This window comes from Oxyura jamaicensis, chromosome 2, assembly GCF_011077185.1.
Source record: "Oxyura jamaicensis isolate SHBP4307 breed ruddy duck chromosome 2, BPBGC_Ojam_1.0, whole genome shotgun sequence".
NCBI classification, from domain to species: domain Eukaryota; kingdom Metazoa; phylum Chordata; class Aves; order Anseriformes; family Anatidae; genus Oxyura; species Oxyura jamaicensis.
The window spans coordinates 60,140,495-60,154,988 of record NC_048894.1 but is presented as its reverse complement, the minus strand read 5'-3'; the positions used below and the strand labels follow the sequence as shown (position 1 = coordinate 60,154,988).

The window sequence follows — 14,494 nt, the reverse complement described above, 5'->3', positions numbered from 1 at the left end:
GGAAAAAAAAAAGAGAGAAAAAAAGAAAAGCGCCAGCTCATTATCATACTTTCTTTCAAATTCATATCTGTTTGAGAAACTGTAAGAAAAATGTTAAATTGGCTCAGTTTCTCCCAGCTTAGAAGCCATTAAAAATGCTCTGCTGCCCAAGTACAAAAACATTTCCTGACATTTAATGCAGGCCAGATCTGTGGAAAGCCATGTAGAACCAACTAAGAAATTATTTTTTCCTTCCAAAAACAATTATCACTCAGAAGAAAAAAAAAAGAAAAACTAGTTACAGTTTCAGAATTAATTAATTGATGAACTATGTGAAAATCTTGAGTTGAACCAAAGAAATTAACGCAATTTATTTTGGGATTGAAATTAAGGTTCATAGAGCATCCTCTGTTATGCAAAAAATAAACACATCCTTTGTGTGTTGCTGATGGTAGGTTCACTTATTAAAGAAATCCAACAACAAATAAAATACGTAAAAAGACTTCTAGTCCCGTAACACAGTCTCCATGGAGAATTACTTAATTCTCTAAATGTAAAGAAGCACAAAGCGCAGCAACATTTCCAGCAGCACTCCATTATCAAGATCACCAATTACCTTCGCAGACAAATCAAGGCTCTCTCAACAACTTCTTGACGTGATCCAGAAGAGAAAAACGTCCAACTGTTAGCTTTTTATGGAAGTGGTATCTTAACTGGAGGGCTAGATTTTTATTTTAAAGTTTTATTTTGGAAGGTCCCTGAGAGGTGCACTATCAGTGGGCATTTACACCAGTGCACCACTTTTAAGACAGCAGAGTCCTGAGCCCTCATGAGCCCAAAGAAATACAACCCAGCCTCCCCTAACCACCCATTTGCAAGACATGGGAATATGACTAGTGAAGTAAATAATCCAGCAAAAACCTGCTGCAAGTCAGCACGTCACACAGGAGCAGCACATGATGTACCACATGCAGGAGGTTTAATATTCTTAAAGCAGTTTTCAAAAATATTAAAAGACAAGTTGTAACGTATTGCTAATGTCTGTCGATGGATTTAAGGAATAACATCGTAATGTTACTACACAGTTTGTATATCCCTTCAACTTCCAGCCCGGATGACCTCTTAAAATGGTTTGGGTTTTATTTGAGAACATGGCTATGAATAAAACCTCCTAATCTTAAAGTACTAAATGGCTTATCATGCTCGTAATTTTAAGTATGATAACACCTTGGTTATAATTGCGATGGGGATAAATCAACATTCTCCCTCCTCCTCATTATATTCCCATTTACTAGTTGCAAAACAGTCTTCATAAATGCTACTCACTTTATGCCTGCTGGTATCAGGTTATTACCTGTACTTTAAAGACAAGAGGTAAGAGGTAAAAACTTTGAACCCATATATTAAATCTGAATCAGTGTATAATCTATTTGATATCAGAAGGGATTGAAGAGTATTTCTGGAAGGTTGTTCGCTTTCCTCTACCCCAAAATCCAACATGCTTTTTGTTTCCCTGCAGTAGATCCAATTAACCTTATCTGATATTAACACAGGTGGCATTCAACATGTATACTAGCAAAGCCCTGCTCTTCTTCATGATTTGGAAAGATCACTTTATTTGAAAATCATGACCAGTTCTGGTCAGAAATGGGAAGAGGAAGGAGGTTTGGTCTGGAAAGTCTTAGAAGTCAGGCTTCTTCCATTGGACCATCCAACTTCTTTAGCGTTTGTCATCACAATATTTGAAGGAAGGCTCCCACAAAAAACATTTTCACCACTCCTGTCATGGGAGTAATAAAAGCCCATACCCAAACTCGGGTTTCTTCTCAAAATCAGTGTTTAGGTCCCAGTTATTGTGAAGAATCATTTAAGGAAAATCATTATTTCTCATAAAAAGAGATGAAAATTCATAACACAAATAGTTTCTAACATTTGTGTTTCATTATTGTAAAAACAGAACTGTGTCACTATAATGAAGAAACACAAACTGCCACTCAGAAGCCCATTCATTCCTAGCAAGGTAACACCTCAAAGTTATAAATTAAAGATCTTCAAGTAGATCTGGCTGTATTTGCTTTTCAAACAGATCCCTGTGTCCTGAAACGATGCAACATTTCACTTTATTTGCAAGGAAGCATCTCAAACATCACCTTCCCAGCTGCTCACTTCTACATTTTACCTCCTTTTAGAAGAAAAAGAAAACAAATCCAAAAGCAAAACCAGAAGAGAGCTCTCCATCCTCCACAGTTTTGGGACCTACAAGTGGTTGTGCTGAAAGAACAAGTGACATTGAGCCAACAAAGAGAATTATACTAGAAAATTATACACCTATTGCATAGTGCAGCTTCATCGTTACTCTTTTTCCATCCCTAGGATTTGATTTCCAGACTTCTGTTCCTGTCTCAGTGATAAAGGGACTACCTGTGCTATTCTCAGGATTAGGATCCTGACTCAACTTTTCTCAGTGCAGTTAAACCTCTACCACTAGAAGGATGCTAAGAAAAAGTCAGACTAAGGTCTTTAACCTCCAAAAGCTCAGTCTGTTAGGTAATAAAGGAACTTGAACAAAATTTCATTGCAAGTTGTTATCTTACTTATTGTGCCGAATTTAAATATTGTGTGCTTCACCAGACTCTGTGGAGGCTAAAAGTGACTGAGATAATTCAAGCCTCTTTTCCTCTGGAACTCCAATATTGAAAAGTTTGTTCCCACAAAAAGCTGAATCAGACAAAATCTGAAAAGACAGTTTCCTCTAAAAAAAAAGAGCCAAATAATGGAATTACTGATCTGAAGTGACAAACTGTTTAGTAACATCAATAAAGAAACAAATTACTGAGGTGGGCCAGGGATACATAATTATCTTTATAAAACCTTGGTTATTTACTTCAGTTTTGTGGAACACTTGTATGACAGTGCAAAATACAGCAGCCTATGCACTTTTGACAGTATTTAAACACAGGTTCTGTGAGAATTAGTTTAGAATAAATACTAAAAATCACTCAGAATAAATAAATCCAGCTGTCTAGCTGTAAAATTAGTTTCTATTCCATATCCATTGCTACACAAAACAACAAAGACACAAAGACTGAAATTTCTAAACCATGAAGTCACACTTGTAACCTGAGGTGCTAACAAACATTTTCCTCTAGTTCTCTGGTGAAAATACAGTAATGCTAGCTCAGTGAAGGAAGTGAAGTGAATAACCTCCCATCCAGTTCCTTTATGAGTCCTCTTACACAGATTGCCAATACCTTCCCAGTATCTGGCTGTAAAATTGGCAAACATGGATTACGATGTCAAAATTTCACACAGCTGTTTTCTGTTCTTCCCATGCATTTTCTACAGGGATTTATTTAATCCCTCAGCCTCTTTGGGAAAATGCAGATATCCACCAGGAGCAAGGAATTACGATGATACGTCTGCCTGTGAATATGTATCAAAATGGGCTGCATTCAGAGTATGAAATAACACATAGATGAAAGGCAAAGCAGAGAGCATTTTATTTCTTCTCAAAACTGTTGTGGTATGCAGAATGTCATACTGTATTTGTGGAACACCAATTGAGGATTCACTCGCACAGGCTTGAAGGAGCTGGGCATCAGCCAAGTTGTGAAGCAGAAATAACGCAGATGACATACTGCAGATGAGCAATCATCATAAATCACATGTACAAAAAAAAAGTAGTAAAGTCTATATAGCATGGGATTTGGTTTCAATTCAACTCCCATAAGTTTCTTTTATTTTACTAGTAATTTTGTGCATAGCAAAGAATATGTGAAAACTTTTAAATCCGCTCCGGTGTTCAAAAGCACAGGATTAGTCCATCCACTTCAACTGCACCATACACAGAGGCAGCACAGGATAGGCTGTTTTATCTTCCACGTCTAAAGCCAACTCCAGCAGTGAAAAATCCAAACAGTTCAAATCTCAACGGAACTACATTTTTCTACTTGTACTTTCCATTTGCTGAGTAAGGAACTTGGGCAAACATTTGTTTCCTCCGTGAACACCACTTGAGCAGGCCGGTTGCCACCTTGTGATGTACTGCATATGAAAACCCTACAGTGCAGTTTTGGGAAGAGTAGTTTTTAAAGTTACTTCTACCCACCCGCTACAGTGCAAGCTGAAAGTAAATAGCTGAGATGTCCCACTACTTTCCATTTTCCACCCCAGAGTGTTATTCCGCCCAGATGAATGCATTTAGTATTTTGGAAAGGCCACATCTGCATACTCTGTTAACACACTAGTTTTGCAATTGCGTTTAATTTATGTAACATGCTCAGCAGCATTTTTACTTTTTATGTATTCCACATCACACAAACAGAACAGGCACTCCTGGTTAATATTAATAGCTCATTAAATGAAGTATCTAATTTTCACTCAAAACCAGAAGATATTAAAAAAATTTAGCAATAATCCATTTTTTCCTGCAAGTCAATCCTCTAATGATGTATATTATAATGTTAGTTACTAGTCACCGCAAACTTGTTTTTCAAATTAATGTATGAAAAGATTCCATTTAAACTTCAATAAATAATTTACCACGCTCATCCTACTGACTCAAATTGATAAATTATTTGCATGATACATTTTCTCATTAAGAAGGAGGATAAGTTTCTATTTGGAATTTATATATCTTTTCCTTCCATTCACCCTACTTAAAAGACCAATTTCACTTAAAGCCATGCGGAGAGAAGCAATCTCTCTCCAGATTGCTCAGGTATGTGAAACGTTCTGGAGCATTTTCCTCCCATTTTATATTTTTAAAACAATGGGAAGAGATAATGGCAACCATAGTATAAAGCTATTCAATAATAAAGACAGGAAGCATGATGGCATGAAATGATTTGCCAAAGGTCAGACAGAAAACAAAAAATGGCAGGTTGGGCTGAGTTACAATAGCTAAGTCTACTTCTCATTCATTTTCTGTTGCAATGGTGATGCTCCCTCAAAAACTACTAGCCACAGAAGAGTTCACCTCTTCCAGCCCAATGCTCAACCCTCCATGTTAAGAGAACATTTTGATGGAAACAGAGTATGACAAGGAGCCTTTTTAACCAGATGCTTTATTTACTTGAAATGATTTAATTGCTTTGACCTAATCCAGACCTAGCCTACAAGACTAAGATCTGGAGTGCACTGAAAAGGAAAAGAAAACATCAAGGCTTTTTAGTTGCCCTCCTGTTAACATTTACGTATTTCCTAACTATGCTCAAGTTCAGATCACAGTTTTTAAAACGTTAAAGAACAAAAACACCACCAATTTCAGTGGAAAAAGCTTAAAGGTAGGGGACAGTTGTAAGCCAACATAAGCCATTTAAACACTGGGTTAAACAAGAATTTCTAAAATACTTTCCCTCTGCAAATTCTCCTAGAATTTATTAATACGTTAATAGTGTTTAAATAGCTAACAGAATAAATTTAATGAACAAATATATTCCTTTCACAAGGTAGCAGTGATCAAAGATCAGAAAACAGACTAGGAAACATAAAAATGAAGTGCTAGAATGGAAATATACAACGCTATACAGAAGAGAGACATGATCCCTAACAAACACAAGTACCTAATAAAAAAGGGCAATACACATATTTACACAGCATTTTAATTCTGAGAAAGCAAATTATTATTCTTCAAAACTGTTTGCGGAACATGAGCACCTGCCATTTTTATTGGTGGTTTCCTTTAATAGGCCAAGAATCTAAATCAAAGAGTTTACCCTCCATGCAGTGCAGCCCATATAAAAATCAAATGTAATTCTTTACATAATCACTGAATCGTTTTACAGGATCAAGAACTGGTTTTATGATTCCACTGACACTTCTTTTTGAAAATGTCCTTCCTGTAAAGGAAATAAGTACTGGAACAGGGCAATCTACTCCGGTAAATGAGAAAGGAACAGAAAACAGACTGACCACATTTCAGGATGTTAACTTGGCTCCAATTCCCTCATCAAGTTGGAAGGTTCTGGTTTTCGATACTTCCCAAACTTCATTTCATCAGAATCTCATACTGACAAAAAGTGTTTCATGAGCTAAGAAACTTGTCAGAAACTACTTGTAAGAAACTACTGTTCCACTTCATAAGGGGGGGACAGGAAAGAGGAAGAGCTTAATTAAGCCAGTATACCAAGTCTGAGGCTGAGACAGGAGCCAAAGGTCCCAGGATTCAAGGACCTGATTCAAAACATTTCTACTGCATGCAAGGTACACCTGGAACAACTGCTAATTTTAATGGAACAACCAGCAATTTTCAAGGATGCAACGTAAAGGATATGCCTTTATCAGTACAAATTAATTCTCGGTGAGAATGTTTTGTGCTCTACCTATACAGTGAAGACAAAAAATAAAATCTGCTTGATTTCATAAGATTTCATAATGTGAGAGGGTGAATTTTAAATCTCATATTGTGCAGCACCAACAAACCAAATCATCACTATACATTGATACAGTGCAGAACGGTATGGAGGTTCAGAGAGAGAACTTCAGGATGACTGAAGTTGACTCTTTAAGCTTTTGTTTGAATTAACAGACACAAGAACCCTGTTCAGAGAAAGCAAATGACTCATGGGTGAACTTCACATTACATGGTGTTGTGCTACTATAATCTAACTATTGCTTATGTTAAGTTTTGAAAAAATTACTTGTTTTCACGTAAGATAAAAATTTCTTTAAGTCACTCCATCATGGCCCATTATGTAATATAGCAGGATTCTCTCATTAAAATAAAAACCTTCCAAGATCAAATTACAGCCTGAGCAGCTGCAGCACTTCAATACAAGAAAAATACAATAGTATTTTTAAAGTGCAATAGTAAATACAATAGTATTTTTAAAGTATTTATAAAGTGCATCCCACTTTATCAGCATGTTGCGCTGCTACTGAAGAAATCTCAAGTAGTTCCTTAGTTTGATTAGCATCATCTTCTGCTAGTTCACTAGCAACATCTAAGAAGGATCTGCCTGACAGAAAACAGCTCAACTAAGAAGAGTCAGATGTTAAAGAAACAGACACATTACAAAAAAAGAATATTTTGAAAACTGAAATTCAGACTCAGGCTATACATAATTTATGAAGATTTTTTTTTTCTCCACAGTTTATGAACAGCCAAAAGTCAGATTACTATATTATCTGTTTTTAAGGTCTCATCATATGTGACAGTCCAAACATGCAGCTCCAGGTGCTGTAAAATAAAATTAAATAAGATAATGAAACCTCATTATACTAGGAATTTTCAATCAAACCGATGCTCAGGCTCAGCCCCAAATGCAGCCAATTTGATGATGGGGTTGGGAGAAGTAAAGCAAGTATACTTAATAAGCACAATTTGAAACAAACAAACAAAGAGGAAAAACAAACAAGGAGAATATGTAAGTATATGAAATAAAGTCTAAGTTGTACTATAGTTACCAGGAAAGATCTACAGCATCTCTATAAGCACTGACATAATCAGGCTTCCCAGTGCGAAGATACTGATAGTTGTTTAACATTTGAACATATGCATCACCTCTGCTAATTAACACCTCTGAATTTTACACATTCTAACAAACAGCTGGCAAGTATTAAACCCATTTAAGCAGCCTTAAGAACTCAATTGCCTGAGAAGCAAGAGTTGTAACCAAACTTACAAAGAGGGGCTCTTAGCTGATGTACATTCAAAACAGTTGTTTTTGCAGACTTCTGCATTTGAGGCCTATTGTAAAGCTTTACCTCCAGTCTGTGCTAATGAACATCCTGACATTTATTAAAGAACATTTCACTCAAAACAAATCAAGCAGGTAGAAACTTAGGATTAGCATGTTATTTACTAAGAGCTAATAAAGGAATTCACTAAAGGAGTTGCTGCATAAAAGAGAAGCACTGCATGTTTGACTCTGTACTAAGGCAATGACAAAGCAGCGTAAAAAGCACTGAAAGAAAAACATTCCATATTTTGCTTATACATCCAGTTCAGACAGGGACAACATTTACTTAAAAGAAGTTATTTAAAATTTATCTTCCTCCATAATACAAAATATTCCTGTAGTATAACTTATACACATCATATATTCCCTGAAACCAACAGCGATAATTTTCAATTGTATGGAAAGCATTTAAATGAAATTAAGTGCAACCAATTGTATATGTAAAAATCTTTATTCCTGTGATGGCAAGGCTTCAACAAAATCCATGCCACGAATATTTTAAATAGATCACATAGGACACAGACTGCAAGGATTAGTCCCAGACTCTAGTACCATCACCATAGGATTCATCCCCAATTATTCAAACTATGAGCCACCCAAAAGAAATCATACGATTTTACAATCACAAGAAGTAAGAGTAAAGCCACCAGTTCAATCTTATCTCTGTCTGTGCTTCAAACAATATAAGCAAGCACTAACAACATTTAGACTTGGTGGTTCTACCACTATTTTTATACCACCTTTGATATTGCAAACGCTGTATGATGCCTATGATTTCTTGAAGTGAAAACAAACAAACAAAAAAACACAGTAATCTGGCAACCTACTTATACTAATACCACTGTAAATACTTAATTTGTAATGGGCTAAGTATTGAAAGGTTATTAAAATACTACTAAACCAAGCTGGTTCCCACAACAGACTTTAAAAAAGAAAAATCTTGACAGGTAGCCATGCTCACTTTCCTGCAAATATCAACCATTGAGAGAACATTATTTTTCTACAAAATGCTCAATACTTAGCCCAGTCACTGGTAATGTGCATTTCACCTCATTAAGCCCCCTCCACATCCGAAGTAGCTCTAGAACAAAACCTTTTCATGTTGGGCAAAAAGAGTCTGGTCCCAGCAGCTGTCCCACACAGGAAAAGCTGTCCCACGAAGGAAAATAAACGCTCCAAAGAAATCCTTGCTGATCACTAGGAATGCCCTACAGTGCCACCACAGCCACTCATTAAAGGCAGAGGAAAAATAGTTATCCCACAATCAAAGCCACTGTCCTCTGCAGAAGGATTCTTTCAAAAGCCACCACCACAGCCTCTGCAGAATCCACCATGCTGGAAATTAGGATTTAAACCTCCTTTGAACTTTAATACAAAGCATGAAGATTTGGCACTAGGAAAAGAACAGAAAATCTTCCTACCAGCAAGTATTTCAAAGTTCTGGAAGCTTAGGAGCCACTTTCATTTCGATAGATAATGGGTGAAAATGCTCAGTCAAGCTAATACCCTGCTCTGTAAAATCTGTTCTTGCTGGTGGCCTCAACTGAAGCTGCTCAACCAGCCCTACTTCTTCCTTCCTATAGTCATCCTAGAACACACTAAAGTCAAGTACCTCTTGCCAAGTATCTTACGACCCCTTCAATGATTGCAGCTTTGGAGTTACTATACTACTGTCTACAGACAAATTCTTGAGTTCTCTGTAGTTCCCTTTCTCTCCTCACCCCGGTCCACTTTTTCCAGCAGGTAGACAGACCTCCCTCGAACATGAGACAGTTCTTGACAAAATGCAGTGTCCAGAACAGAGACTCTACAGAACATGATTAAATCCAGGCCTTGAAGTTATTAAATAACACAGAAACTACTTTAATGTATTATTACTGCATATATAATTGCACTGACAAATTTTCATTTATTCCATTTTCAAACAAAAGAGCATACACCTGAATCTTTCTCTCAACCTAATTCACTTTACTACAATTTGGTGATTGTGTTTTTTTTAAATACAAGGAAGAACTTACTCGTAAAATCACAGCTCCTTTTAAATACCTGAAGTGCAGCTTAACACCCTTGCTATATAGTACCAGCAGAACTTTTAAGCAAGCAGCTACCAAAACAAACCAAAAAGCATGGTATTTTTTCACACCGACAAAGACGTAGCACTAACACCAATTCAGGTACCAAGCACTTTAAGCAGGCTTACCTCAGATTCATCTGTTGATTCTTCATTATACCCACTTTCCTGAAAACAATGCAAAGAAAATAGGGAAAATTAGCTAAGTGCATACATAACCCTAGACAACTGAGCAATAAGTACTTTTAAGTACTTTTCACACCTTTATTAAGAGGCATGAGAAAACTGGGAGCAACTCAAAGTTCAGAGTGATTCTGAATATGTCAGAAATTATCCTTTTCATTCATCCCCAATTCATGCACATGTAATCTAGTGCCACACTGACACTCAGTGGCACCAGCTGACTATGAGACTATGGTCGGTTACCTGGCTAAAAGAGAGTGAACAGCATCATCTGTGAAGTTTCCCTCCCTAAGAAGCAGCAGTAAGTTTTGCAATGTCTACTCATGTCTTGATTCACAAGGCAGAACAGCATGTTTTGGTTATCTAGCAACTAGCTCTTGTATTCAACTATTAGTTCACATTTAAAAATTAACTTCAAGCCATTTTCCATAGACATCAGCACTGAATGACTTTCTCCTTCCCATCTTACATCAATGCAAACCAAATGGCTTTCTCTTGCCTTTGAAGCAACAACACCTTTAAAACATCTCTCTGGCAAGACAGTCAATCTTACTGTCCTACAAAAAAAATTAAGTTGACTTCTGCTAATCTCTCACCTGTCCACTGGTAAAATCTGCTGATGCAACACCTCCTCAAAGAGGTCAGCAAAATGAAGATTTACTTAACGTATTTATCGTTATCAATAGCAATAAAAGGTTACAACTAATACGGTGACAGTGAATGTAAGCATTTTAACAACAACATATGATATAAGCAAAGAATGAGCAAGAGAGAAGGCAGCAACTTCCTATAAGTCTATGAGATAATATTTGGACAATACAATAAATAGGTAGGGAATTTCATCAGAGAAGGAAAAAAAAAAAGAGACAATTACCAACAGCTTAAGGAGAAATGAAAGGGGAAGAAAATTTAATGCACCAATGACCAGTGTCATCTTTAGTTTGCTACATTTATTTGTTTTCCTCATTTATAAAGTGCACTGCTTGTGACCTTTAGGCAGAAAGCAAATGCATGCAAATGCCTCGTTTGCATTACAGGAGGTTCACCTTTAGTGACCATCACAACTGATCAGAAGAGATGTGGATGGGGGAGAAGAAAAGCACCATTTTTATTTCCTACCTGAAACACACTGCAAGATGTTACCATGACTGCTGCCATCTCTTTCCTACATTTTACTTACCAAAGCGATGTCCACCTCTAAAACATGTATCCCATAAAAGGGTTATCTGCCTAGTCTGTATTTATGACTTGACTTGGGAAACATCAAGTCGAAAGGATATGGGAGTCAAGGGCAGGTGAAGAGGGATTAAAACCTAGGTATCTTTTCACACCTGGGTTTGATTTTTCACGTAGGACTGTTTCTCTGTCATTCTCACTGTCTCCACTCACTAAACACAGTTACCTTTCAGGAAACAGCAATTTTACCGTATAGAATCCCTGCATCTTAAATTCTACTTAACAATAATAACCAAATGATAGGAGAACTAAAATATCATGATGCAATATTGCCGGCCTATAGGACAAGCAATAACACTCAAAATCCAGTGCCAGATCACCAGATTCCTAACAAAAAAAAATCATATTTTTTTTTTTCTTTCAGGGACACTAAGAGTTGCATATTCAACTCCTTTATACACCAAAACCATTAGATGTACCATTTTGATATTTTGATACAATTCTCATAGTTGATATCAAAAGGTGAATTTGTTTGGAAAAAAATATTGATCTGTTCTCCCCCCAAAAAACATGCAATAACAAAAAGTGACATTTTCACTGTTACACAAGATATGCTAGTAATGAAGCTATAACACTTAAGTTTTTTCCCCCATAGTTCCTAATTGTTTTGGCTATTCAGGATTAACACAGATGCAGGGAAAGAAAGTGACAAGAGGGTAAGTTCACTACATAACACCAGACAGACAGACAGACAGACAAAGTGGAGTAACAAAGCCCACTTGCTGTTACACTTGTTGATCCTTATATCCACCCATCACTTAAGATTTGGTGTAATCTTTCTTGTTTTAAGTTGTTATGTTAAAGGACATCCTTGGAAAACATTGGCCTACGAAATCAGGGCACACCAGAAGTTGATTCAAATGATCAGTGTATTTTGATCTGGGACAACTATACTGTTAATGCTACTGTATTTGAAAGCTACTGCAACTGCGGCTACAAAGTTTCATAACTGGCACAGAAATTCAAGCAAATGCTTTGTGGCCTTTATGATTAACTAGGGAAAATGACGTTCAGTAATTCAAAGGGAGTCTTGGCTTAGGAAACAAATCACAGAATGCTTTGGAGGGGACCTTAAAGATCATTCAGTTCCAACCCCCTGCCATAGTCAGGACACCTCCCCCTAGATCAGGTTGCCCAAAGCCCCATTCAGCCTGGCCTTGAACACCTCCAGGGATGTGGTATCCACAGCTTCTCTAGGCAACCTGGGCCAGGGCCTCACCACCCTCTGAATGAAAAATATCCTCCTATTTGTTCCTTGACAACAACTTAGCTGAAGGCATTTAGAATTCACTCATACCTACTAACTCACTTTGCAAGCAACTTTCTGTGAAAAGCTTTTTGCCTGACTTCTCCCACTTGCACAGGAAAACTGGAACAGCAAACTGCAGTTACGACTACCCTGGGGTTTTGTCAGGTTACTTCCCCCTCCCACCAAATGCACGAACCAAGAGGATTATACTCCACTTCTACTTTTTAGTAGTCTTGTAACTGTGGAAAGGAAATCCCTCAACAGGGATTTGTAGATGGCCAGAATCTCAAATCATGTAGGAATGACTGTCACTGGGAGGTCTCAGACTCTAAGGGAAAATCAGTGGTACGCTCCAGTCAGCTGGCAAATGCTCGTGCTCAAGCAGCCTAAGAATAGAGAAAGGCAACACGGATGAGGAAGCCACAGAAATGCAAAGTAATCTCTGACCCTTATAATCTCTTGTTTAGTAGATCCAACATAAGCTTTCAATAGATTTTCCTTTCTAATAAAATGGGTATAGAGTTTTCCCTTCACTTACAAACCCAGATGTTACCAAGTATATTTTCAGACCCATAACTTGGATCTGCTGGGAAGGGAAAATTATGAACTTGGATTTCCAAGAAACTGTGCCAACATTTACCTACATGGCGATATACATCTCCCTTCAAGTACACCTGTGCATACTCTGCACAGAAAGTAAACAGAAACGAGTAAGATACATTAATGAAAGTTTGCAAAACACAGACTGCTTTAATCCCTCATGTTATTATAGAAGGTAAGAAGATTTATCAGGGTTGGTTTTAACCTGAGAGCTCTCTTAAGTGTTGTTACAGTTAAAAATTCACCAAATCAGGCAACAAAACCTCCCCAAGAGAAGCCAAGCCAACCCCTAAAATAAAACCCCTGACAGCAGAAAAATGTGGAAACCAAATGCCTTTTCCCAAACAAGAGAAATTTCCCTGGAAGGGTTTTAAAGCTCTCCAACACTAAGGCTTTTAAGAGAGACAGAAGTCATGTTGTTTAGCCTCTTGTCAAAAATAAAAGCCCTAGCTCGGCAAGAAAATTTAGAAAGTATTCAGAGTAGTGAGGAACTTCATTCCTAGCTTGTAATTTATCTTCCGGGAAAGGAGTCATCTGGAAAGGGTGAGCTTTATGAGGCCTCTCACTTCAGAGATGTGCGGATCCCAAGTACCAAACTGTCCCCATTTACCTGGGAAGATTCCCCTGTTAAGATGCACTCATCCACATACCCTGGAGGTGCACAAGCAACTTTCTTAGCCCTTTTAGGGTTCTCAGCCCCATTTAGGGCCCCTTTTAGGCCTGAGACGGACCTTTTGAGGCTGAGAAAGACCCTTCCCTTCCTTCACCCCCCAGCCTTGGCTCTGTGAGGGTGCCAGCTGCTTTCCAACCACCCACCCTCACGCCCAGCCCCCGGGGCTACCTAAAAACCTTCCCCCCTCCTCCATCTTCTCCCCCTCTCCACCCCGGGCGCAGCAAAGCTCGGACCGCCGCTCCTTAGCCCCTCGAGGACCCTGCCTCGCCGCTTCCAGGGGCCTCCCCGACCCTGCTCTCCACTCCCCAGGGCTCCTGGCCCCCGGCCCCGCGGCGGGGCAGCGCCCTGCCCGCCCCTCTCTACCTTCTCCGCGGCTTCCGCCATGGCGCGGCCGGCGGCCGTCATGTGAGAGGCACGGAGGCGGCAGGGCGGAGGCAGCCTGGGAAATGTAGTTTGGGGAGGTGTTTGCTGCTTTGGGGTGTTTCCTGTCCGTCTTTCTGTCCGTCTTGTTAAGCCACGCGATGCCGAGGGCCAGTCACAAGCGTGTCGGCCAGTCCTTGCGGGCAAAGTGCGTTTGTTGGTGCCCGCCTGAGCAGTGCTGTGTAGGGCCAGAAGGGCCTTACGAAGCCGACATCTCTTTCTGCAGTCCTAAGAGCTGCTGTGTTTTCTCTTTTAAAACAGATCTGAATGCCTTGCTTACATGCAAGCTACTTTTTCTATATGTTAAAAACATATACAATGCTAAAAAGCTGTAGGCTGCACTTTGTATCACTCAAGTTCTGTCAGTGGAGCGGGCCCAAATCTAATCTGGAACTGCTGCG

General features: G+C 38.6%; 1 protein-coding gene across 3 annotated transcripts in view; it reads right to left on the bottom strand.

The window, feature by feature from the left end:
• Window positions 1-14,170, bottom strand: part of VPS41 (VPS41 subunit of HOPS complex) — a 106,177-nt gene extending 92,007 nt beyond the window's left edge. The window contains exons 1-3 of one of the 3 annotated variants that reach the window (XM_035317592.1): window positions 14,037-14,169; window positions 9,862-9,900; window positions 6,840-6,938 (exon numbers count right to left, since the gene is read on the bottom strand). In XM_035317592.1, the coding sequence (XP_035173483.1) occupies window positions 6,840-6,845 (6 nt within the window). In that variant the 5' untranslated portion in view covers window positions 6,846-6,938; window positions 9,862-9,900; window positions 14,037-14,169. Of the gene's footprint in view, window positions 1-6,839; window positions 6,939-9,861; window positions 9,901-14,036 lie in introns of all 3 variants that reach the window. The other 2 variants (XM_035317590.1, XM_035317591.1) reach the window with 2 other exon arrangements.
• Window positions 14,171-14,494: the final 324 nt, after the last annotated feature.